General features: G+C 47.0%; 1 protein-coding gene across 1 annotated transcript in view; it reads left to right on the forward strand.

The window, feature by feature from the left end:
• The window catches only part of EPHX2 (epoxide hydrolase 2), a 58,057-nt gene that overhangs the window by 13,070 nt on the left and 19,705 nt on the right, over positions 1-25,282 (forward strand). The window contains exons 2-12 of the mRNA XM_010378122.2: positions 209-293; positions 2,838-2,997; positions 4,190-4,380; positions 6,077-6,199; positions 10,915-10,989; positions 14,924-15,019; positions 15,534-15,612; positions 17,260-17,294; positions 19,963-19,989; positions 21,488-21,573; positions 24,733-24,844. Of these exons, the coding sequence (XP_010376424.1) occupies positions 209-293; positions 2,838-2,997; positions 4,190-4,380; positions 6,077-6,199; positions 10,915-10,989; positions 14,924-15,019; positions 15,534-15,612; positions 17,260-17,294; positions 19,963-19,989; positions 21,488-21,573; positions 24,733-24,844 (1,069 nt within the window). The remainder of the gene's footprint in view (positions 1-208; positions 294-2,837; positions 2,998-4,189; positions 4,381-6,076; positions 6,200-10,914; positions 10,990-14,923; positions 15,020-15,533; positions 15,613-17,259; positions 17,295-19,962; positions 19,990-21,487; positions 21,574-24,732; positions 24,845-25,282) is intronic.

Consider the following 25,282-nt stretch of genomic DNA (forward strand, 5'->3'; position numbering starts at 1 on the left):
ATATTGTGATTTACTGTATGGTCTCATGTCCTCAGCTGATTGGGTCCTTGCGGACAAAGATCCCAATTTGAACTGTGTTTGCATTTTCCGGTTCCTGGCAGTATGCCTTTCTAGTGGCTGCTTCTCAATGAATATGAACAGCGTCTGTTTCCATGTGCTGCCATGACGAAATCCACAGAACGTTCCTGATGTTCTTTGTGTTTTCCAGAGGCCTTCTGAATGATGCTTTCCATAAAGGGGGCCCGGAGGGTGCCACTACCCGGCTCATGAGAGGAGAGATCACACTTTCCCAGGTGAGGGGATATCACCACACAGAGCCCTTTGGATGGACGTTCTCTGCCTATGTGCCTATCTCTCCGAACTTAGGGCCCATCATAATAGCAAACACCCACCTTTTCTATAAAGGCAAATGTTGTATTAATAGTATTAATGGGAATATTGCAGTCACCTTAAAACATACATGCTAATATATTGTAGCAACTGGTGAATGAAAACTGTGATGAAACTATTGGGAAGAACATTATTGAATTATTGACTTTTTATTTAATCCATAAAAAAACCTCACTAATATTGTTGGAAGGTAAGAAAGAGGGAAATGCTATATATTTTCTTCTCCTTCTTTCTTCTTTTTCTGAGACAGGGTGTTACTCTATTGCCTAGGCTGGAGTGCACTGGCACAATCATGGCTCACTGCAGCCTTTACCTTCTGGGCTCAGATGATCCTCCCACCTCAGCCTCCCAAGTAGCTGGGACTACAGGCACACATCACCATGCCCAGCTGTGTTTTGTATTATTATTATTATTGCTAGAAGTGGGATTTCACCATGTTACCCAGACTGGTCTTGAACTCCTGGGCTCAAACAATCCACTCACCTTGGTGTTCCAAAATGCTAGGATTACAGGTATGAGCCACCATGCCCAGCCTATATTTTCAATGAACATACAGAATTTAGAGTGAATTTCTAGTAATTGCTATGAAAATCCTGCGTTTCATTCAGACTCCTTTAGTGGTTTCTGATAGTCTGTGTGTAACTTCTAGGAAACTGGCATGGCTAGAGGGAAGAAGCCTGGAAGACTAAATTATATCATGCTAGAGTCTATTTACACTTGACTTGTCTTTAAAAAAAAAATTCTTATCTTGGGAATGAATGTCATCTTTTAACTTTTCATGTATGTATACTATACAGACAGAAAAGTACACGTAGCGTACAGCCTGATGACTTTGCACACACTGAGTATACTGCTGTCACCAGCACCCAGCTCAAGAAACAAAACATTCTCAGTGCTGTAGGCAACACATATCCCCACTCTGGACACCATCCCTCCAAGAGTAGTACCTTTCTGACTTCTATCCCAACAGAACATTTTACCTGTTTTGGACTTTATGTAAATGGAATGGTGCAGATCAGCTCTTTTGTGTCTGGCATCTTTTGCTCAACATTGTATGAGTGAAACTCATAGTTGTTGCATGCTGCCATAGATCATTTTATTCTCATTGCTGCATGGCATTCCATCACATTCATATACCCCAATCTATCCATCCTTCTATTGATGGGGGCCTGGGTAGTTTTCAGTTTGGGACTATTACAAATAGTGCTGCTATGATGATGTATAGATATCACAATCCATTCTGCTATTAGTGAGTGTATTAGTTTGCTAATACAATTGTATTTGTGTCTTATATAGCACCTTCAGCTGCTGCCTACAGCAAACATGCCATAGACTGTGTGGCTTAAACAACAAACATGTATAGCTCACAGTTCTGGAGGCTGGGAGGTCCAAGATGAAGGCACTGGCAGGTTCAGTGTCTGGTGAGGGCTCTCTTCTTGGTTTGCAGATGGCCACCTTCTTACTGTATCCTCACATGGTAGAAAGCAGAGAAAGGGGGAAAAAAGCAAGTTCTTGGCTGTCTTCTCCCTATGTCCTCACATGGTCATCCTTCTGTGTGTGTCTCTGTCCTCATCTCCTCTTCTTATGTGGGCACCAGTCATACTGGATTAAGATTCATCGTAATGGCTTCATTTTACCTTAAATACCTCTTTAAAGGCCTGGTTTTCAAATATAGTCACATCATGAGGCTCTGGGGGTTAGGACTTCAACACAGGAGTTTTTAGAGGACACAGTTTAGCCCATAACAGTGTACATTTGGGTAGTTTCCATTTGGGGGCTTGCTATGGTCCAAGTGTTTGTGTCCCCCCCAAAATCCCTATGTTGAAATCCTAACCCCCAAGGTGATGTTATTAAGAGGTGGGGCCTTCAGCATGTAATTGGGTCATGAGGGTGGAACCCTCAGGAGTGAGATCAGTGCACTTATAAAAGAGATCCCAGAGAGCTATTGAGCCACTTCTACCATGTGAAGACAGCAAGAAGGTGCCATCTGTGAAAGAGAAGGCAGGCCCTAACCAGACACCAAATTTGCTGGAGCCTTGATCTTGGACTTCCCAGCCTTCAGAGCTGTGAGAAATAAATTTCTGCTGTTTATGAGCCACCCAGACTCTGGTCTTTTGTTATAGTGGCTGAGATGGGCTAATAGTATAGCAGCTGAGATGGCCTCTTAGGGATAGCACTGCTGTGACTGTGGGTGAATATAATACAGTCTATCCATTCTGTTGTTAGTGGGCGTTTGGGTGGTTTCTGGTTTGGGACTCCTAGGAAGAGTACAGCTATGAACATTTTTGGCCATGTCTTTTGGAGAATATATGTTGACATTTCCAGTGGGTATGTGTCCAGGAATAGAATTGCTTGGTCACAGGGAATGCATGTGTTTAGATACAGTAGATCCTGCCAGAGCTTTTCTGAATGGCTGTACAAATTGTGCCCTCACTTCACTTTGACAGTGGATACCACTCATGGAAGAAAACTGTAGGAAGTGCTCCGAGACCTCTGAAGTCTGCCTCCCCAAGAATTTCTCTGTAAATGAAATCTTTGGCAAGGCGATTTCAGCCAGAAAGATCAACCGCCCCATGCTCCAGGCAGCTCTCATGCTCAGGAAGAAAGGTAAGGATCTGATGCTGGCCATTCTCAGACCTGACCACACAGAACCCTTGGGAGCATTAGGTCAGAATCCATAGAAGTGAGTTTTAAGATCACAGATCTTCTGAGCCATGATGGAAAGCCTCTTTAAACATGGCCCCAGAGCAAGTTTTATCCAGTGGCAAAAGCAGCACTATTAGAATAGCTAGAAAAATGGCAGAATTTTACTTAATAAAGCAACTAATGCCCATGACTGCCTTGTGAGCATCATTCTCCCCTTCAATGGCACTTTAGTAATGACCCAAATGACACGATCTTTTGTTACAGTGATTAAAAAACAAGGCCTTTTTAGCAACTGTGATTTTCTCAGCCTCTGGATATCAGAGTGTCCAAGCTATGAGTTGGGTGACATGGGCTCAGATTATGTCATATAGTCTAAGACATGAGGTCAAGTTCATCCACAGGCATTGACTTGGTGTGAGCACCTGACTCTTGTCATAGGCATACTTGAAACCATTCCACCCTCTTATCAGTCGACTTACCTGATTGTGGCTGAGCCATCCTGTGTCTGCAATTCCTCCCTCCTATTGCGTGGGAAGAGTCTCACCATCAACTCTTCAGTGTCTTCTTTCTAGTATTGCCTAGTTCTCACCCTCGCTGGTTAGGCAGATAAAGCCAGAGGATAATCCTATCTCTATGTACAGTTCTCTAGTTTTGAAATAGGAACCTAGTCCCTGATTGCCAAGGCAGGTATTCTAGAATTTAGTCAAGCAGAGTTTTCAGTAGCATGGACTAGAAAAAACGCTGGACCTTCGCCGTGTGGCTCTGGGCGGCTCCTAACTTGCCTGAGCTTGTTTGCTGATCTGTGAATCTGGGAGGGGAAGATTGGCCCTGTCCACCCCTGAGGTGGTAGAGATCAAACGAGCTGATGAATGTAAGAGTGCTGCTCCACTGTTGTCAAGGAGGAAGGAAGGTAGTATCTCCATCTGGGCTTCTGAAGGCCTTGAATGAACGCAGCTCACGCTTGTGTCTGTGTCAGAGGTGTTCATGGGTCAAGATGATTATTTTCCAATTTGTTGGTTGAAAGCTGGGCATAAGAGATTGATAAAAGTGAGCACAACCTGCTTGGCCTATCATTGGGGTCCCCTGGGGGCATCTGGAGCATCTCAGGGCAGAGGTCTATAGCTGGTCCATCTACTGGTGGCTTTTTGCTCAGGATTCACAACTGCCATCCTCACCAACACCTGGCTGGATGACCGTGCTGAGAGAGATGGCCTGGCCCAGCTGATGTGTGAGCTGAAGACACACTTTGACTTCCTGATAGAGTCGTGTCAGGTGGGACTGGTCAAACCTGAACCTCAGATCTACAAGTTTCTACTGGACACCCTGAAGGCCAGCCCCAGTGAGGTACGGAGACACTTCCTTACGTTGGAGAAGGATGTTCAGAGATATTGCAACCAGAGAAAAACTGAGGAGTGAGGAGGTGGGATACATCTGGGGCCTGGCAGGACAGCTCTGAGTCCACTTCTCCCAGACCATGGCTTCTCCTGAAAGACTGTTACCCATTCTTTGATCTAGAAAGTTCTCCCAGAGGTGGGCATTTGGCTCCATTGTATAGCTCTTACAGAACTTTGGTCAAAATAGGCATCAGTAAAAGCTGTTTTAGCCCAGGTGCCTCTGTTTACTAATAAAGAAATGGAGATCCTAGGAGACTTGCAAGGCCACAAGACTAGTAGTCAGGTTCATCCCCACAAAGGGTGAGTGGATTTGGGCTCCGGTATAGCCACGGTCTGCCACCAGACACCCTGTGCCCTGAGCCTGTCTCCGGAGATCACCTATCCTAAAGCTCTCTTCTCTTTGTGTGTCCCTACTTTAATCTGCAAAAGGTGATTGGATGGAGATTACATTCTTTTCCCTCACATTTCCAATCCCCCACCTCCCCACAAGCTGATGAGAGCAAACCTTGGAGTCCTCGCCATGCTCCATCCTGGGACCTCTCCTTTCTCCTCCTGGACTTTGCTTCTGCTCTTCTCAGTGCCTGCAGTCAGCCTCAGAGCAGGGCTCTGAATCTATGCCTGCACAGGAATATATCAGTCTTCCTATCGATGGCTTCCAGGTTGGATGAGCTGCTTAGAATTCTAGACTTCCCTTGTCCAAGATGGTAAATGCATGCACCCATGCTTTCTATGACTTCCAGGATTTTTCTTTTTATTTATTGTTTAACTAATTAATTTATTTTTTCTTAAAGACAGAGTCTCACTCTGTCACCTAGGCTGGAGTGCAGTGGTGCGATCATAGCTCACTGTAGCCGCAAACTCCTGAGCTCAAGTGATCCTCCTGCCTCAGCCTCCCAAGTGGCTGTGACCACAGGTTCATGCCACCATACATGGCTAATTTTTTACTTTTTGTTGTAACGAGGGGTCTCACTATATTGTCTATGCTAGTCTTGAACTCCTGGTTTCAACCAATCCTTCCAGTGTCCCAAAGTGCTGGGATTACAGGTGTGAGCCACCAAACCTAGCACTTTCTTACTACATATAAATTTTTGATTCATTAAAAATCTATCTGGGGGTAAGATGTAAAGTAAGGATCCATTTTATTCCCCCGAACAGTTAACCAGTGATACCAAGGCCATTAAACAATCTTCCTTACCAATTGGACATGACACTTTTCTTAGAAACTAAATTCTTATTTGTATTTGCATCTATTTCATAGATATGTCTGTTTCTTTTCTAGTGCCAAATTTATACCTTTTGTAACTTCATCAATTGTTTGACTCTAAGCCCTCACTACAGTTCTTTTCCAGACACGTTTTTTGGTCTACTGATGCCTGTTCATTTTCCCAGATGAATTTTAATGTCACCTTGATAAGTGTGTATCCTCTCCTAATCCTCTTGCAATTTCAGAAGTGGCTGAAGCCAGTAGGTCTGTGTGGGGTTGTATGTACCTGTATTTTCAGCGTATGTGATATCATTAAATGCTTTCCATTTTCGCAGTGGATGGTTACAAAAGAAAAAGAGTTTTTAATCTCATCACAAAATAGCCGCTATTTGCATTCTGGTGAGTTTCTTTCTGGGATTCTTCCATGCTGTTTTGGGCTTAGGTCGTCTTCTTGGATGACGTGGGGGCTAATCTGAAGCCAGCCCGTGACTTGGGAATGGTCACCATCCTGGTCCAGGACACTGACACAGCCCTGAGGGAACTGGAAAAAGTGACCGGAATCCAGGTAATTTGACTTCTGAGCAAGCCAAGCTTCCTGCAATCGTCTGTGGTTTCTGGACTCAGGAGAAAACCATGAGCAGAGAAACTGCTGTCCATGGAGTCCATGTATGACTCTTGGGTGCCACTGGTTGGAAGTCCGTCACTCGCCGTGCAGTCAGCATGATGTCCCTAAGGAGCATCTTGTCTCTTTCTCTGCAGTCAGTGAACAGGGAGACAAGAATTTATATTAGTGTTAGTGCCAGGGCCAGATAACTGGCAGCAAGAGTAGGATGTTCAAGGCCATCCTGACTTCACTTTTGAGAGTAAGTGTGGAGAATGTTTACCCTAAGCTTCAGGGCCCCTACCTGGCATGCCCAAGCGTGCTGCTGGCACTCAGGTGCAGCCCTTTAGTTCCACCCAGCTCAGAAGGAAGCCTCTTAAGAAAAGCCTGTCCCTCCCTGAGGTGGATGGGACAGCCGTCATGATGTCCCTGGGGTTGCCTGGGGATTAGCCCGCTCCTCCAGGTCTGAGGCACCTTTCTTTGTTTGGGTTGACCTAAAATTGCTGATTTCACCTAGTCCACAGCCTCCTGCAGAAGTACAGCACCCTCGTCCTGTGAGCACAGGGAGGAAGAGGCAGGAGAGAGCTGGCACTCAGCTGAGGCTGCCACACATCCAAAGGATGCACAGCCATTGCCTCAAAGGGAACTGAGTTAGTTTGCTCGGGCTGCCATAACAAAGTACTACAGACTGTGTGGCTTCAACAATAGACACGTATTTGCTCACTGTTCTGGAGGCTGGAAGTCCAAGATCAAGGTGCCAGCAGGGTTGGTTTCTCCTGAGGCCTCTCTCCTTGGTTTGCAAATGGCCGCGTTCTCCCTGTGTCCTCACTTGGTTTTTCTCTGTGTCTTTCTGCTTCCTAACTTCCTCTTTTTATGAGGATACCAGTCAGATTGCACTAGGGCCCACCCTAATGACCTCCTTTAACCTTAGTTCTGTAAAGGCCTCATCTCCAAATATAGTTGCGTTCTAAAGTATTTGGGGCTAAGGCTAGGCGCAGTGGCTCACTCTTGTAATCACAGCACTTTGGGAGGCTGAGGTGGGCAGATCAGTTGATGTCTGGAGTTTGACACCAACCTGGTAACATGGCTACACCCCGTCTCTACTAAAAATATAAAAATTTAGCCAAGCATAGTGGTGGGCACCTGTAATCCCAGCTACTCTGGAGTCTGAGGCACGAGAACAGCTTGAACCCAGGAGGTGGAGATTGCAATGATTCAAGATTGTGCCACTGCACTCCAACCTGGATAACAAGAGTGAGACTCTGTCTCCAAAAACAAACAAACAAACAAAAAAGTATTGGGCACTAAGACTTTAACATGTGAATTTTGAGAGTGATACAGTTCAGCCCATGACAAGATTGATTTTTTTGGTCTTTAATGAGTAAATTAAAATGTACACCCAATGACTCCATTACCTTAAAGCATCTTGCCCAAGCTTTGTTCATTTGTCCTTCTACAGACCTGCAAGTCCCAGGCAGTAGAGAAGAAAGCGCATCAGACTTGGGGTCAGGGAACCCATGTGCCTGTGTCACTTGCCAGGTCTGTCCCCTCAGCATACCTGAGCCACAGATACCTGTCTTGTGAAACTGGGAAAGTAAACCATGTCTCACTTCTCTTTGTCTCAGGGTAGGAGGAAGAGGAAGATAGAAGGAAAAATGAACATCATCCCCCTTCTATTTTTTTCATTGTGGAAAAATACGTATAATATAAAATTTACCACCTTTGTGTGTGTGTGTGTGTGTGTGTGTGTGTGTGTGTGTGTGTGGACAGTTCAGTGATGTTAAGAACACGTACATTGTTGTGCAGTCATCACCACCATTCACCTCCAGAACTTTTTCATCTTCCCCACATGAAACTCTGCACCATCAAACACCAACTCTCCATTCCCCCTGCCCTGGCCCCTGGCACCCATCATCCTGCTTTTTTTCTCTGTGAATTGGATTCCTGTAGGGACCTAATGTAAGTAGAATCACAATATTTGTCTTTTTGTAACTGGCTTACTTCATTTAGCATAATGTCTCCAAGGTTCACCCATGTTGTGGCATGGGTCTGAATTTCCTTCCTTTTTAGGATAGAATACTAACTACTCCACTCTATGGATAGACCACATTGGGTTTATCCACTCAGCTTTTCAAGGACGCCTGACTTGCTTTTGCCTCCTGGCTATTGAGAATAGTGCTGCTATGAACGTGGGTGTGCATGTATCTCTTTGAGGCCCTGTTTACAGTGCTTCTGGGTGTATACCTAGGATTGGAATTGCTGGACATATGGAAATTCTATTTTTCTCTTATTTATTATTATTATTTATTTTTTCAGATGGAGTCTTGCTCTGTTGGCCAGGCTGGAGTGCAGTGGCACAATATTGGCTCACTGCAACCTCTGCCTCTCGGGGTCAAGCAATTTCTGGCTAATTTTTGTATGTTTAATAGACACAGGGTTTCCCCATGTTGGTCAGGCTGGTCTTGAACTCCTGACCTCACATGATCCACCTGCCTTGGCCTCCCAATGCATGAGGATTACAGGCGTGAGCCACTGTGCCTGACCAAAATTCTATTTTTGAATTTTTGAGGAAATGCTGTGCTGTTTTTCATAGCAGCTATACCCTTTTATATCCCCACAGAAAAATCACCCCTTTTTAAACAGGGGAGCCCATGTCTCTCTCTCAGAGGAAGGCAGTGGGCATCAGTCGTGAACAGGCTTTGTAAATTGCACAAACATACAAGAGGATCATTAAAGCAGGAACCCCCCCACTTTTCCCACCCCCAAAAGCAGAGGCATCCCCTGGTGTGTGATCTAGGAAACTGAGGACACTTGGCAGGAGGGGCCCTAAGGGGCACCGGCCCTGCTCACGGGCCTTGGCTCCCCCTGACTATGGACTCATGACCATCAGGGGACACCAGGATGCCCTCCCGCATCACGCTGAGTACCTCCCTGCCCCCAGGTCTTCTCCAGATGCCACAGAGGTAGGGAGACTCATCTCCTGTGTCCCCCTCTGCAGACGCCCAGGCAGAGTCTCCTATGGTTATAAAGAAGGTGGATTTCTTAGCTTATGTCCCCGTTTTAGAGGTAACAAAACTGAGTCACTGAGGAGAATGAATTTTTTCTTGGGTTACATCTTTAGGACTAAAAGTGACCATTCCAGCAATAGGATTCACAGCGTGTCCAGCAGCAGAGTTCACGCATGAGGTGATATTCATACACATGTGCTGATATTCACACACATGTGCTCAGTAGCAGGCTCCTTGTTATTTCTGCCTCAGGGAAACTGGTTCCAGTAAGGTACAATAGCCACCATAAGGACTGCTTGTTCAGGAATTTCCTATTTACTGAGACGGGTTAGTCTAAGCCCTCAAGGACTCCTGAGAATAGGCCTGGGACCTGCTGGTGGAAGGCTATTAGGGGCTAGACTGTGTCCCGCAAAATTAATACAGTGAAGTCCTAACCGCTAATACCTCAGGATGTGACTGGGTCTGAAAAAAGGGCATTCAAGGAGGTAATGAAGTTAAAATGAGGTCACAAGGCTGAGCTCTAATCTCATCTGACTGGTCTCTTTAGAAAAAGCAGAGATTAAGGACAGGAGCTGTGGCTCACTCCTGCATTCCCAGCATTTGAGGCCAAGAGTTTGAGGTCAGCCTGGGCAACATAGTAAGATCCTGTCTTAAAAAAAAAAAAAAAATAGCTGACCATAGTGGTGCACACCTATAGTTCCAGATACTTAGGAGGCTGAGGTGGGAGGATCCCTTGAGCCAAGGAGGTCAGGGCTGCAGTGAGCTGTGATCACATCAGTGCATGCCAGCCTGGATGACAGAGAAGAGACCCCCAAAAAAGGGAGAAGAGGCAGAGATTAGGACACACACAGAGAGGTGCCAGGAGCATGAGGACACAAGGGAAAGTCCACGTGAAGACACAAGGAGAAGACGGCCGTCTGCCAGCCAAGGAGAGAGGCCTCAGGAGAAACCAGCCCCGCCAGCACCTTGATCTTGGACTTCCAGCCTCCAGAACTGTGAGGAAATAAATATCTGTTCTTGAAACCACATACACTGGTATTTAGTCATGGCAGCCGGAGCAAACTAATACAAAGGCCCAGAAAGTTTGATTTTGGCCAACTTGAAGGAGAGACCTTTCGACAGAGGGGAGTGGTAATGGAGTGACTGTTCTGTGAGCTTTGCATGGTGTCCCATATGAGCCTGGGCGACCATCTGAGGAGCTGCCACAGAAGCGAATAATGTTAATTAAAGTCCAAACTCTCTGGCTTAGAGCAAGTGATTTTTGCTTCTTGCTTATGTGAAGTTCAGTGGGCAGTGGCCAGGGACTTTGCCTCACACAGTCATTTGGGGATCAGGGTAATGGAGGATGCACTGTCTTCTACATGTGGTTTTCGAGGTCACACTGGACACCCGGCCGGAAGATGGGGAGTTAGGGATGTAGAGAATTGTGTGGGGGTTTTAATGTGCCAGGCTGCACTCTTCCATCTGCATCCATTGGCCAGAACTCAGTCTTGGGGCTCCACTTAACCTGAAGGCAGGAGGGATAATGGAGTCTGGCTGTGCTGGCAGGAGAGGGAGATGGGCTGGTCAGTCGCCAGCAGGGCTCAGGATGGAATGGCAAAGGTGATCTCTGAGGCCTCCCCTGACCAGAGGCTGCGGCAGTCTCTCTCACTGTACCTTTCCTGCTTACAGCTTCTCAATACCCCGGCCCCTCTGCCGACCTGTTGCAATCCAAGTGACATGAGCCATGGGTACGTGACAATAAAGGTGAGTCAATTTTGTCTTTCAGTCAGCTGAGTGCTGTCCCACCAGGTCATCTAAAACAACCAGCAGACACACCCAGGAGACTGAGCTGGGAAGATCACCTGAACCTAAGCCTGGGAGGTGGAGGTTGCAGTGAGCTATGATCACACCACTGTGTTCCAGCCTGGGTGACGGAGTGAGACCCTGTCTCAAGAAAAAAAAAAAAGTGACCAGCAAGTGACATTTGTTAAATATCGAGGGTGATTGAACATCCGCTATTTATAAGGAAATGATATTTCCTGCAAATCTCATTCCTCAGATATCAATGAAAGACAGAGCCTGCCTCAGATTCTGTAAAGCAGTGTGACTGATGTGGCCAAACCCCCGCAGAACAGCAGCTAGGGGGCTTGGGCAGCCTGGGGGGCTAAAGCACACACACAGCTGGCCTGTGTTGGGGGAGAACATGTTTTCATTCAACAGGCATTTATCAAGCACTTCCTCTGTGTCAGGCACAGGCCAAATACAAGGGGTGCAGTGATGATCAAGACAGACCTGTCTTCAAGGAGCCCATATTGAGGGCAAAGAGAGGGAAAGGGTCATTAAAATGTTCTTTTTGTTTTAAAGGGTTATCATAAGGCCAAGGCCACACATAGAGGGCCCTGGCTTATGACCTGGCTGGGAGATCTAACTTGGCTTTCTGACACAGAGCAGGGGTTTAGTATATCCTCATGGATTCACTTTGGGATTTTTCCTCATTTGTCATTGGACTCATTTAAATACGAAAGGACCTAAATCTGTGGGTCCAACTCATCAGCAAAAAAGGCCAGACAGCTACTGTGCAGCCAGGTCAACCCAGCTGGAATCTAGGTTTTGCCATTTAACTGAGATTGCAGCCTTGGACACACATCTTATCCTTGTGAGCATCAGTATCCACATCTTTATAAGGAAATGGCAATGATGTCTCTCCATGCTGTTTCTGTGAAAATTAAATGAAATGTTATATGCAGACCACAGGGCATAGTATCCAACAGCCATGTGCTCTATAAACTGCAGCTGACAAACAGGAGAGCTGGAGGCTATGGCTGTGCTGGCCTTGGAGACCTTGGGGACCTTTGCTGTCCTGGAGGAGAACCTCAGAGAGAAATTCTGAGATGAATGGAGGATCTTCTGTGGCCCCAGGGATTTTACATTCACAGCCTGGGTGGTTTGGTTACAGCGAGAATGAGGTGTCTGCTCAGAATGGGATCTGTGCTCAGAATGAGTTCTGCGAGGGTGGAGGCAGCCACCATAAACGTAAAGTGGGCATCCAAGCACGAGTGGGTTTGCATAGTAAGAAAAGGCTTTTCTGGGACTTAAAGCTACTGCTCAGCATCACTGACGTCCCTTCTATAATTCTGGGTTCTCCTGAAGGGGTGAATGTTTAATCAGGGCCTTCAGATCTCATCTCTCTGGTGCTAAAAAGGAGTGAGGGGCTTTTCGCCCAGAGTTGGGGGCTGGGTTGTAACCGTGGACAGGGTTAGTCTTGTAATTCCCTTAGGGTTTGCATATCCAGCCAGTTTCAAGAGATTCTTTATTTGACTTTGAAGGAGTGTGATCAGAATCGCTTTACCCCGCCTTATCTTTCCCCCACCCCATATTTAAGAGCAGGCAGTGAATTTCTGGGGAGTCCCAGCTGCGCGAGGCTCTGAGGGGGCTGGTGCATTGATAGCCACTGAATCCTAAACTGGGTTGATAATAGATCTTTTTGTATTCTGGCTTTATGGACATTTTTCTTAACACAGAAAAGAAATGAGATGAGAAAGGACGTGTTTGCTGGGCTTCTCAGCTGAGTCAATATGAAGCTGTGAGCCTCAGTGTCCACAGCTTCCTATTGAGATGATAAAGCTCAAGAGTGAGCTGTTTAGTTGGGATCTGTGCTAGAACACAGGCGAACTAGGATCATTTGATCCTAGAATGTGAAACATTTCTCAGTGTAAGGTAGATCAAATTTAAAGTCAACTTTTGCCAAGCGCTGAAGGAAAGACTATGGAACAAATTCTGATAAACACTCTAGTTTGTGAGAGGGACTGCCAGATGCCCACCTAATGTCTTCTTGAGCAAAATAGCTTGTTGGGAATTACGAATGAAACTTCGTGTGGGGCCACGTGTGGTGGCTCATACCTGTAATCCCAGCATTTTGGAAGCCCAGGGCAGGAGGATCACTTAATGCCAGGAGTTTGAGACCAGCCTGGGCAACATAGTGAGACTCCCATCTCTACAAAAAATGTAAAAATTAGCTGGGGTGGTGGTGCGCATCTGTGGTCTCAGCTACTTGGGAGACTGAGGTAGGAGGATCGCTAGAGCCCAGGAGTTTGAGGCTGCAGTGAGCTGTGATCATGCCCCTGCCCTCCAGCCTGGGCAACAAAGTGAGACCATAAAAGAAACTTCCATTGTGGGGCACAGCTTGGCATCATCTGAGATACAGCCAAGTGGAATTGTTCCCCGTGAATTTCTACAATGTGGCTCTGATTGTTCTCCTGCATTTCCTTTAGGATAGTGGAGATATGTAATTGGGGTAAGAACAGGGCACTTTGATTATTTGGTTCATTTGGCTGGACTCCACCATAATAGTCAGGGCTGGTTAGTGGCTGTTACAAACACCCTGTCCCTTTTAGTGGCTTCACACCAAGTGTGTTTCTCGCCTACAGCACAGTGCAGTGCGGTGGGCTCTGTCCACGCAGCCATTCAAACAACCAGGCTCCTTCTCTCTGCTGCCTCCACCTTCCTCAAGGCCCATGTCATTCAGGCAGAGATAGGCGAAGGGAGAGAGGCCACGCACGGGAGGTTCCTGTGAGCCCTGGATGCAGCACCTTCTGGATCAAACCTCCTGGATGCAGGGTGTTTGTTACAGCCACTAACCAGCCTTGACTATTATGGTGGGATCCAGTCAAATGAACCAAATAATCAAAGTGCCCTGTTCTTACCCCAATTACATATCTCCACTATCCTAAAGGAAATGCAGGAGAACAATCAGAGTCACATTTCCTCTGGGAGACACTGGCCGGAGCTCAGTTGTACTGTAGGAGGGGGAGGTGCTCTGTAAGATGCTACCATGTACCTGGAAGAAGATGGGAACACAGACGTTGTCAAGCCCTCACAGTCTCTGCCACACCCATAGCCCCCAAAAAGACTGTGGGTGTGGCAAAGCTTGAACAGATTTCCTATTTAAGAAGTAAACAGCTCTTAATGAAACACTCATGGTATTGAGATAGCCAGGTGGGAGGGGGTCCCCAGAGAAACTCCAAACAGCCTGTGCACTGGGGTGGAACCTCAGGAAGTTCTTGCCCTTTGCAGCAGGGAGGAGCCTGGCCCCTCCTCTTCCTGTGTGGAAACTGGGATGCCAGCAGTGAGGTGGAAAGTGCTCTGGCAGGAACTCTGGCTTTGCAGAGTCCCTGTTCCCCCTTTTTCACCTTTTCACCCAATAAAACCCTGCTGTTTACTCACGCTTCAAATTGTCTGCAAGCCTATATTTTCATGACCGTGGGACAAGGACCCCGTCTTTAGCTGAACTAAGGAAAAATCTTGCAACGGTATTCTGCACATGACCACGAATATTATGCTCTGCACAATATCAGCCCCCTGTGTAATATACTAAAAACGCATCACAACAGCACCAGAAATTCTGAGAGTATGGGGGCCTTGTAGAGAGGAAAGAGAAGTGTGTTGTTTTGTTTTCCAGCATCATAATCTTTGCAGAGTTCTTAGGTTATGGTGAGAGCCACCTGTTTTTATTGAGTAGGTTGACCAGGGCCTCTTCTCAGCCATTTTCATCTAACACCGGGGTCTTTCACTGAGAAATCTGGGTCATGCGCGATCCAGCAATGGACTGAAATGGCCCTGGCATTCTGTAGATGCTGTGGGGCCTGGGTCCACTGGGCCTGGTGCTTGGTCGCTGCCTGCTCCTCTTTCCCTTCCACAGCCCGGGGTCCGTCTGCATTTTGTGGAGCTGGGCTCCGGCCCTGCTGTGTGCCTCTGCCATGGATTTCCCGAGAGCTGGTATTCTTGGAGGTACCAGGTGAGGAAAGCTGGGGAAGGTGTAGCCGGTCAGGGTGAGGTGGAGGGAGTCTAGATGGTGTGGCCTGATGTGGACTGTCATGAGGAAGCTGAAACCTTACAGTGGAGCGTTGTCTCCAAAGTGTGACCAGGTTGGGGCAGGAGGGTGACTCCAGACCTCAGGGCTGTGCTAGGCCACGAGGCACCTTTGCAGATTAGGAAAGGGCAGACTTCTTTAAGACACTCCATGCCCCCTGCTGGCAACTCTCTGTAATGAGTATAAAAAGCTGCAAGAGCTTTGCCAGGGAAGATGCTCTCTTAGATGTGGCATTTCTCCCGTGCACAAGCCCCGCCACCACCCACAGCAGCCCTGTATAAATGGGCTCATTGCAGCCCCATGGCAAAGATACTAGGTAGTGCCTTGTGGCTCTTCCGTTTGAGCCATTTACAGGAAGAAGGGGATGGAGGGAAGCAAAGAGGGAGTATCCGCCTAGGACTGATGGGACCGTGCTGGAGTGTGCCTGTTTGTTTTCTAGATCCCTGCTCTGGCCCAGGCAGGTTACCGGGTCATAGCTATGGACATGAAAGGCTATGGAGAGTCGTCTGCTCCTCCTGGTGGGTGCGCTGTCTTGCAGCTGTCTCGTGCTGGTCTTGCCTTCTACCTGCCTGAGCGCTCCACACCTCAGTGCTTTCCCTGGTCCCAGATCAGAGTAACCTTCCCCTTAAGAGAGTCTGACTTCACCTCTTTCCTCTCCTACAGTGCCCTGTGTCTCTGCACTTTGGGCCTCAGATGCCCCTGCCCCCACACTCCGAATGAATACAGCAGCCCCAAAGGCCCATGCTCCAAGGGATCTCCCACTGATCACGGGGGATGGCGGACATAGAATGTACCATCCATCTCCAGAATGTACCATCCATCTCCAGAACATTCTTCATCTTGCAAAACTGAAAGGCTGTATTCAGTCCTCACTTCTTCCTCTTCCCAGCCCCTGGCAACCCCCTTTCTACTTTTTGTCTCTATGAATCTAACTCCTCTAAAGACCTCATATAAGTGGAATCATACAGCATTTGTGCTTTTGTGCCTGGCTTCTTTCACTTAGCATAATGTCCTGAAGCTTCCTCCATGTTACAGATGGCACCACAATTTCCTTTCTTTTTTTTTTTTGAGACAGAGTCTCACTCTGTCACCCAGGCTGGAGTGCAGTGGCGTGATTTTGGCTCACTGCAACCTCTACCTCCCAGGTTCAAGTGATTCTCCTGCCTCAGCCTCCCAAGTAGCTGGGACAACACATGTGTGCCACCACACCGGCTAATTTTTGGGTTTTTAGTAGAGACCTACTTTGCTGGGTACATTTATCTTTCAGTTCTTGTAACTTTTCATGAATTATTTATTTGACATTTTTTTCTCTTGGATTTTCTCTATTTTTGTTCGTTTTCTTTTTGCTTTCTGGAATTGCTATTGTTAAAATACTGTTATTGTTAAAATTGCTATTATTTTTAAAAATCATACTACCCATTGATTTGGGTACTCATATGACCCAAAGCAATCTACAGATGCAATGCAATCCCTGTCAAAATCTCAATGGCATTTTTTACAAAGATAGAGACAGCAATTCCACAGTTCTTATGGACCCACCAAAGACCGCAGATAGACAAAGTGACCTTTAGAAAGAATAAAAAAGCTGGAGGTGTTTGAAGCACACTTCCTGATTTCAAACTATATTACAAGTCTATAGTATGAATACAAACAGTGCGATACAAACATAAAGACAGACGTAGTTCAGTGGAACAGAATAGAAAGCCCAGCAGTCGATCCACATATATGTGGTCAACTGATCTTTGATAAGGGTACCAAGAATACACAGTGGAGAAAGGACACTCTCTTCAAACAAATGGTGGTGGGGAAACATGAAAAAGAATGAAATTGGACCTTTATCTTACACCACACACAAAAATCAACTCAAAATGGATGAAAGGCTTAGATGTATGACCTGAAACTGTACAGCTTCTAGAAGAAAACACAGGGGGAAAGCTTGACATTGGTCTTGGCGGTGATTTCACGGAGGGATATGACATCAAAAGCGCAGGCAACAAAAGCAAAAATAAACACTTGGGTCTACCTCAGTCTAAGGCTTTAATAAGTTTTTGTGGGTTTGCTGTTGTTGTTTGGTGTTTGGTTTTCTTTGCAAAACGGCCCTTTTGATGTGTTGATATATTTTAAGTAACATGAATTAAATATGTTTCTTTTATTTTTAATTGCAGAAATAGAAGAATATTGCATGGAAGTGTTATGTAAGGTAAGAAGGATCTTGGGTAACATCTTCCCCATCCTGCTTTTTTTGTTGCTATAAACCCAAAGCTGGGGTATCCATTCAAATTTTAGGGAAGCATCATTTCACAGCCACTGGGTGTAAATTCCTACTGAAAGTAGAACAGTATTTCCGAATGACAGCCAACATGTGTGCAGCATTGACTGTGTGCCAGGTCTTCCTTCAAGCAATTGACAGAAGAGAAAACTGAGTCAGGGGAAGTTAAAGGTAGTTGCCTGAGGTCAACAGCCAGTAGAGCCATTCTGGAAGCCTGCAGTACTGCATTCGATTGCCTCACCATCTAGAGCATTGAATAAAGTCACTTTGTTCTGGTAAAGACGTTGTTGGCCAGACCTAGGCCAGACCTCTGCAGACTGGTGACCAGCATGGACTGCCTGCTCTAAGACGGGTGTAAGCACCATCCTGTAGAGGGGCCCCTCACTTCAGTACTGGCAGGGGAGGCCAAGGCCAAGGTGAGGAGAGACTGGGTCCCAAACCTCCATGCAGCTCAGGAGCAAAAGCAAAGGCTGGGGGAGCCCAGGGGAGGAAACAGTCCTCAGATTAGCTGGGGAACTAGTAATGCTGCTGGTGACACAGAGATTACAAAAGCCTCCATCTCTGAGTCACAGCCCTGGGCGGGGGGCTCCTCTCCCTCAAGTGTGCCCCCCAGCTTCCTGTGCTGGCTTTGGCATCTCAGAAGCAATCATGGGTAAAAGTTCCGTTTCCAGGCAGGGCGGCTCCTCCTTCCTCAGTTTCCCAGTCTTTGCCTCTTGCACTCTGCTGCTCCTGATCCCGAGTGTCTCCCCCAAAGTCCTACCAAGGTCTCACCAGTGACCCCAGGAGCCCCTATCCTGCTGTTGTCCTCTAACCTGGACCTTGCTTATTTCCATCAAAATCCATTCTTGAGACAGGCACATTGGGTCACTTAGGAGAACTGGTCTCTTGAAGAAAGTCCTTTTACCAAAAACAAACAAGGTGGTGCTCCCATCCTCCTGTTCCAACTTTGAAAATCATGAGTACATCCACAGCTAGGTATTTACCCAAGAAAATCGATGACATATGTCCACAAAAAAAACCCAGATACAAATGTTCACAGCAGCATTATTCCTAACAGCCAGAAATGGAGACAACCCACATGTCCATCAGCTGATGAATAGATAAATAAAATGTGGCCCATCCCTACAGTGGGACACTGTTTGGCTGTACAGAGGAATGACGTGCTGGTGCGAGCTTCAGCAGGAATGAACCCTCAAAAGATGATGCTCAGCAAAAGAAGCCAGTTTCTGTGTCAGGACAGTGGGTGGTGGGGACAGGAATGTGTTGTCCCTGGGATGGAACAAGCCTCTCACTGCTCCCCTGCAGTAGCACGGGGGCAAGCTCTACAGGGCAGCTGTCTTCCATCCCCCTCCAGGGAAGAGCCCAGGCTTGCTGTCTTACAATGGTGATGGGATAGTTAGGGATATGTATTGGTGTACACTGAATAATTACTGTGCGTGTTTGGAGTCAGCTTGGTTCCTGAGATGATGCTAGGAAGGAAGGGAAGGGTGATGTCATGAAGGCTGCTGAATGATGGATGGCTGCACTGCTCAGCCTGGCTGCTGTAACAAAGTGTCACAGACCAGGCAGCTTCAACAATAGATGTTTGTTTTCTCACAGTTTTGGAGGCTGGAAGTCCAAAATCAAGGTGTCAGCAGGGTTGGTTCTCCTGAGGCCTCTCCTGGGGTTGTACATACTGCCTTCTTCCTGTGTCCTCATATGCTCGTCCCTTTGTGGGTGTCTGTGTCCTAATCTCCTCCTCTTCTCTTTTCATTTCTTTCTTTCTTTTTTTTTTTAATATGAGACAGGGTCTCCCTATATTTCCCAGGCTGGTCTCCAACTTCTGGGCTCAAGGGATCCTCCTGCCTCGGCCTCCCAAAGTGCTAGGATTAGAGGTGTGAGCCACTGCACCCAGCCTAATCTCTTCCTCTTCTTCTTTTTTTTTTTTTTGAGACAGAGTCTTGATCTGTCACCCAGGTTAGAGTATGGTGGCATAATCTCGGCTCACTGCAATCTCCTCCTCCTGGGTTCAAGCGATTCTTCTGCCTCAGCCTCCTGAGGAGGTGGGATTACAGGTGCCTGCCACCGTGCCCGGCTAATTTTTGGGTTTTTTTGTTTGTTTGTTTTTGAGATGGAGTGTCCAGGCTGGTGCGATCTCGGCTCACTGCAACCTCTGCCTCCCAGGTTCAAGTGATTCTCCTGCCTCAGCGTCCCGAGTATCTGGGACTATAGGCGTGCACCACCATGCCCAGCTAATTTTTGTATTTTTAGTAGAGGTGAGGTTTCACCATGTTGGCCAGGATGGTCTCGATCTCTTGACCTTGTGATCCGCCCACCTCGGCCTCCCAAAGTGCTGGGATTACAGCCTTGAGCCACTGTGCCCGGCCTAATCTCCTCTTCTTATAAGGACTCCAGACACGTTGGATTAGGGCCCACCCATATAATCTCATTTTACCTTGATCACCCCTTTAAACGCTATATCTTCAAAAACAATCCCATTCTGAGGCCCTGGGGTTTAGGACTTCAACACAGCGGTTTTGGGGACGACACAGTTCAGCCCATCATAAAGGCTGAGGCAGGCGGGTACGGTTGCTGATTTTGCCTGTGTCTTCTTTCTTAGGAGATGGTAACCTTCCTGGATAAACTGGTAAGTCATTATTTTGAACTGATATCTTTGGAGAATTCCTTTGGGACCTGGGTAATTAAAGAAAAGACGTCAGCCTCGAGCAGAGGTGCACAGGGCAGGGAGGGCACGTTTGGGGGCAGTTGAGGGCATAGTGGACATGGGCAGAGAAAATCACAGAAACAGATGGCAAAGAGCAAGGAGGAGATTAGCTCGTTTCTTTGTCCTTTAATGAAGGGCAGGTTCCAGGGAATGGGACCAGGGAGGACAGCCTTGAGTATCAGGTAGAGAAGTTTGGAAAATACCCCGTAGGCTAATATTTCCCATCTCTCTAAACTTTCATCCCTTCTGAAACTCCTAGAACCTACTGCTTGCATTTGACATTGTCAGGAATGTCAAACTCAATGATACCAAATGAAAGCAAATCAGCAGTGGTGGGCTGAGAATGTGCTTTTGCAGAGTACACTTCCCACTCTCAAGACTGCATGGTATAACAGCCTCCCCTTCCCCAGGTGAGGTCAGGGGGGCAGAATGGACGGAGGGGTCAGGCTCAGCCAGGACAGCAGCAATGGAGGACAGGGAAGGACTGTGGAGCTGTGGGACTTAGGGCCTCTTAATTGGATGTGGGAGTCAGAGAGGATCTAGGACGCTGACCTCTGATTCACCAGCAGGGTGCTGTGCCTGACACGGCAGGGAAGAGAGTGTGAGGATATCATGGTCCCTGCCCTCTGCAGATTCTCAGTTTCCTGGGATTAGGTTGGGAACTCTTGTGTGTCATGGGGACAGGGAACAGGGCATGGCCCAGAGTGGCCATCCAGTCCTGACTCTGTACAGTCTTCTGTCTAGAAGGGTGTCCCTTATTGTTAGGAGAGTGACTCTGTGGTGGCTACCAGTGGAGTCAGTGTGGAGGGAGGTGTGGATAGGCTCTGCTATCTAGGTTTTGCTCTGTGATGTTTGTATGACGAAACCACCTGACATTTCTGAGAATGTGTCTCCCTTGTTAAGCGACATGTGGCTATAGCTGCTCCATGAAAAGGAGTTGACGTTGTCATTGTCAGTACCGGCAGCAAAAAAAGAGAGATTAAAGATGCTTTGGGACTTTTAATGGTTGTTTAAGGGAGGAGAGCTTCCAAAAAAGGTAGGGTTTTGGGAAGTCGAAGCATAATCATTTGATGAAAGACGTACTTTTAACATGAAGAGGTAAGTTATAGTTCTTTTAAGATAGAAGAGAGAAAAAAGGAGAAAAGAATGAAGGAAAATTTGATTTGAGAGAGGGTAGAGAGGGACAAGGAACCCATGGCCTGTGGCCTCGGTCTCCTAAGCAGATGTAAAAGGCTGGCTATTTGTGTTGAGGGTCTGTGGCTGGTGGAGGGAGGAGAGGTTTGCAGAGTGGGCATTTGGAGAGCTGCTGTGGGTTGGAGGAGGAGGCCCTGGTGTCAAGGGGCTGGCTGAGGGCTGAACCTCTCAGCACCCCATTCCAGAAACCTCCTCACGTTTGGCTCCCTTCTTTTTCCTTCTCTAGGGCCTCTCTCAAGCAGTGTTCATTGGCCATGACTGGGGAGGTATGCTCGTGTGGTCCATGGCTCTCTTCTACCCGGAGAGAGTGAGGTAATTGGGCTTCAGGCGATAAGGATTTGGGGGAGGCTGGACTTGGGCTCCTGTGAGAATTGTTCCTCAGACCTTTAACCCTAGAAAACTTCTCAAAAACAAGTAGGTAATCTGGGAAGGTGATGTCTTCACTCTTTAGCGTCTGGTGACACATTGAAAAGAGGGCCTAGCCGGGCGCGGTAGCGCACGCCTGTAATCCCAGCACTTTGGGAAGCTGAGGTGGGTGGATCACCTGAGGTCAGGAGTTCGAGACCAACCTGGTCAACATGGTGAAACCCCGTCTCTACTAAAAATACAAAAAGTAGCCGGGCATGGTGGCGGGCGCGTGTAATCCCAGCTACCCTGGAGGCTGAGGCAGGAGAATCGCTTGAACCCGGGAGGTGGAGGTTGCAGTGAGCCGAGATCGTGCCACTGTACTCCAGCCTGGGTGATACAGTGAGACTCTGTCTCAAATAATAATAATAATATTAATAATAATAAAAATCCCATCATGTCCCCTTTGGAGAGTATCAAAGCCAACCTGGTATTTGATTACCAGCTCTACTTCCAAGAACTAGTAAGTGTGGCACCAAGGGCAACAACGGGAGCATTCGTGTTTGCCTTTCCCCTGTCTCCTTCTCGTTTGCTTTATCTGTGTCCCCTTTAATTTTATGTGGCGTTAGTCAGAAACAGTTTTACAAATGGGCTCAGGTGAAACTGACTGCCGTGCCCAGCTGGTCCTTCCCAGGCAATGGCACATTTCCGTGTGTGTTCAGGTGGTTAGTGAGTGCCATTGCACTCCAGCCTGGGTGACAAGAGTGAAACTCCGTTTCAGAAAAAAAAAGGGCCTAATGAGCTAATGAGCTAATGTGTTAGGAAGCAGCACCTGTTCCACTTACAGGCAATGGGACAGATAATTCAGGGCCCGAGTGGCCAGTGGGAATACAGGAGGATAATGGCTGAGCTTGAGGGGTACAACAGGTGTGTCTTCAGTTCTGGACTGAGAATCAGAAAGTGTGGCCTTCAATCTGCTCTGATCAGCTGTGTGACACATCACTGCGCTTCTTAGGCTTGGGCTTTCTCAACCACAAAGTGGTGATGGTAACTCCTGCCTGACTCCACAACCAGAAAATGCTGTGCAACTGTCCAGTGAGCCCAGCGTGTCATGGTCCCCACCATTTCATTCATAATCATTCTTAGACCAGCATTTCATGGCTTGAGTGAGAGCTATCAAACGGCAGGTTTTGGGCCCAGAGACTCTGTAGTCTCTTGGGCCGTTTGAGCTGGTGAGCTGCAGTTAAACCTGTCTGACTTCCCATTTCAGCCTCTGATCTTAGCAAGTTAAAGAAACATCATCCTCAGCTGCCATCTGAATTTCCCTAACTAACCCAGTTATTTTGTATTTGGCTAAGTTTCCGAGATTGGAACTACCAGGAAACTTTGTTCTGCTTCACTCCTGGCTCAAATGATAGGATTATATCAAAGAATAAAAAGAATCAAATGTTTCCTAAAATATTGTTAAAGTTTTCATGCTATTGTTGTGTTCATCTCTCCAGCTTTTTAAATGTTTTTTAAAAATTTCTTGTGGGTACATAGTATATTCTAGCTTCTCCCTCTCTCTTTCTCTGTCCCCTCTCTCATTCAAAGTGGAAATAAGAGCTTGATTCTTAAGAATTGGGTTCACCAAAAAGTGACCCTACAGACTGCACGACATACTGGTTAAAGTGAACAAAAGGAAAGATAGCAATGAGCTGTATTTGCCCCTCAAATTCATCCCCTTTTCTATTCCTTTTTTTTTTTTTTTTTTTTTTTGAGACAGAGTCTCACTCTGTTGCCCAGGCTGGTGTGTAGCTGCAAGCTCTGCCTCCTGGGTTCAAGTGATTCTCCTGCCTCAGCCTCCCGAGTAGCTGGGACCACAGGCGTGCACCAACATGCCTGGCTAAATTTTGTATTTTTAGTAGAGACGAGGCTTCACCACATTGGTCAGGCTGGTCTAGAACTCCTGGCCTCAAGTGATCCACCCAAAGTGCTGGGATTACAGGCATGAGACAACTACGCCCGTCCATGTTTTCTATTCCTTTTGTTAGCATCCTTTTCCATCTTCGGGTGATAAGTCAGTGGTCTACTGGCTGGATTCCTGGCTTCTAGCCTCTCTGTCTGTGTCCATATGGTCTATCAGTGCTTGATTAATCTTCCTGACCTCTCCCTCTGTGTCCACGTGGTCTCTAAGGGCTGGATTAATCATCCTGACTGCAACTCGAATCCACCCTCCCTTCTTCTGAGAAGCCCTCATGGTTTTCTTGGTTCTTACAGCATTAAATTCAGACTCAGGGCCCTTCATGTCTAGGCTCCCTACTGCCTTTCTGTTGTTATTTTCCAACATATCCCATTCCATGCTTGGCTTCTAGCCATTCTGACTCTGTGCTCCATTGAACACAGCTGCAAGCTTTGCCCCCTTCTAGAATTTGCTTAGGCTACCTCATGTTGTTCCCCTCCCAGGCCTTGTTCCCCTCCCCAACTCTCCCCATTCTGAAAAACCAAGTTCAAGTGCTCCCTTTTCCTCAGGGTCCTCCATGATGCCCAGTTCAGGAATTTCTTATCTCCTTCCAACTCTCATGCTATTTTGTGCTGTTCTATGGCTCATGTCATAGTCATCTCATAAGGTCATTGTGTGTTTTTCTGTTTCTCCTTATTAAATTATAATGAGCTCCTTGAGGATAGAAATGATATTTTTATTCATTTTACATTTTCTCTCCTCTAGTATATACCATAGAATTATGCTCAATCCAGAGGAGACACAATGAGTGAATAAAGGGAGGAAAAAAATGAATGCATATTTTAAAACTAGAGAGAGATTCATGTCTCCATATTCTACTCAGGGTTGCTATAGTATGTGTAGTGTGTGTACTGTGTGTGTGTGTGTGTGCATGTTCCTATGTGTCTAAGGCAAGTTGGTGAGAACTACTCCAGTTTAGTGGGAAAAAAAAAAGCACTGAACTAGGAATCGAAAATCCTGAGTTCTAATGTTCTGATCCCATTCTCTCATTCACTGCTAGTGTATGACCTTGTGCATAGAATGTTCCCCCTCTGAGCTTCAGTTTTGAACTTCAAAGTCCTTTCTGGCTCTTGTAAGACTGCCTTCTTACAGGGGCTATGTCTTGCTGCCTCTTATTTCTGTAGGGCGGTGGCCAGTTTGAATACTCCCTTCATACCGGCAAATCCCAACGTGCCCCCTTTGGAGAGTATCAAAGCCAACCCGGTATTTGATTACCAGCTCTACTTCCAAGAACCAGTAAGTGTGGCACCAAGGGCAACAACGGGAGCATTCGTGTTTGCTTTTCCCCTGCCTATCTCCTTCTCGTTTGCTTTATCTCTGTCCCCTTTAATTTTATGTGGCATTAGTCAGAAACAATTTTGCACATGGGCTCAGGTGAAACTGGCTGCCGTGCCCAGCTGGTCCTTCCCAGGCAATGGCACATTTCCGTGTGTGTTTGGGTGGTGAAGGGCCGGGGCATGTTGTACCCTGGGGGGGTGGCTTCTCCAGTGTCTCTGCAGTTGCAGAGTTTGGGGGCTCAGTGCTCAGGCAGAGCCACCCCTCCTGGTTCTCTGGCTGAAAGGCTGGTGATTATGGCACCAGGGTCAAAGAGTCCTGCAGCAGGCCCCACGTGTGCTCTGAAGAATCTGAAAGTTTCTCGGTATTAATACATGTGCCACGAAGATGCCTTTCAGA

This window comes from Rhinopithecus roxellana, chromosome 9, assembly GCF_007565055.1.
Source record: "Rhinopithecus roxellana isolate Shanxi Qingling chromosome 9, ASM756505v1, whole genome shotgun sequence".
NCBI classification, from domain to species: Eukaryota; Metazoa; Chordata; class Mammalia; order Primates; family Cercopithecidae; genus Rhinopithecus; species Rhinopithecus roxellana.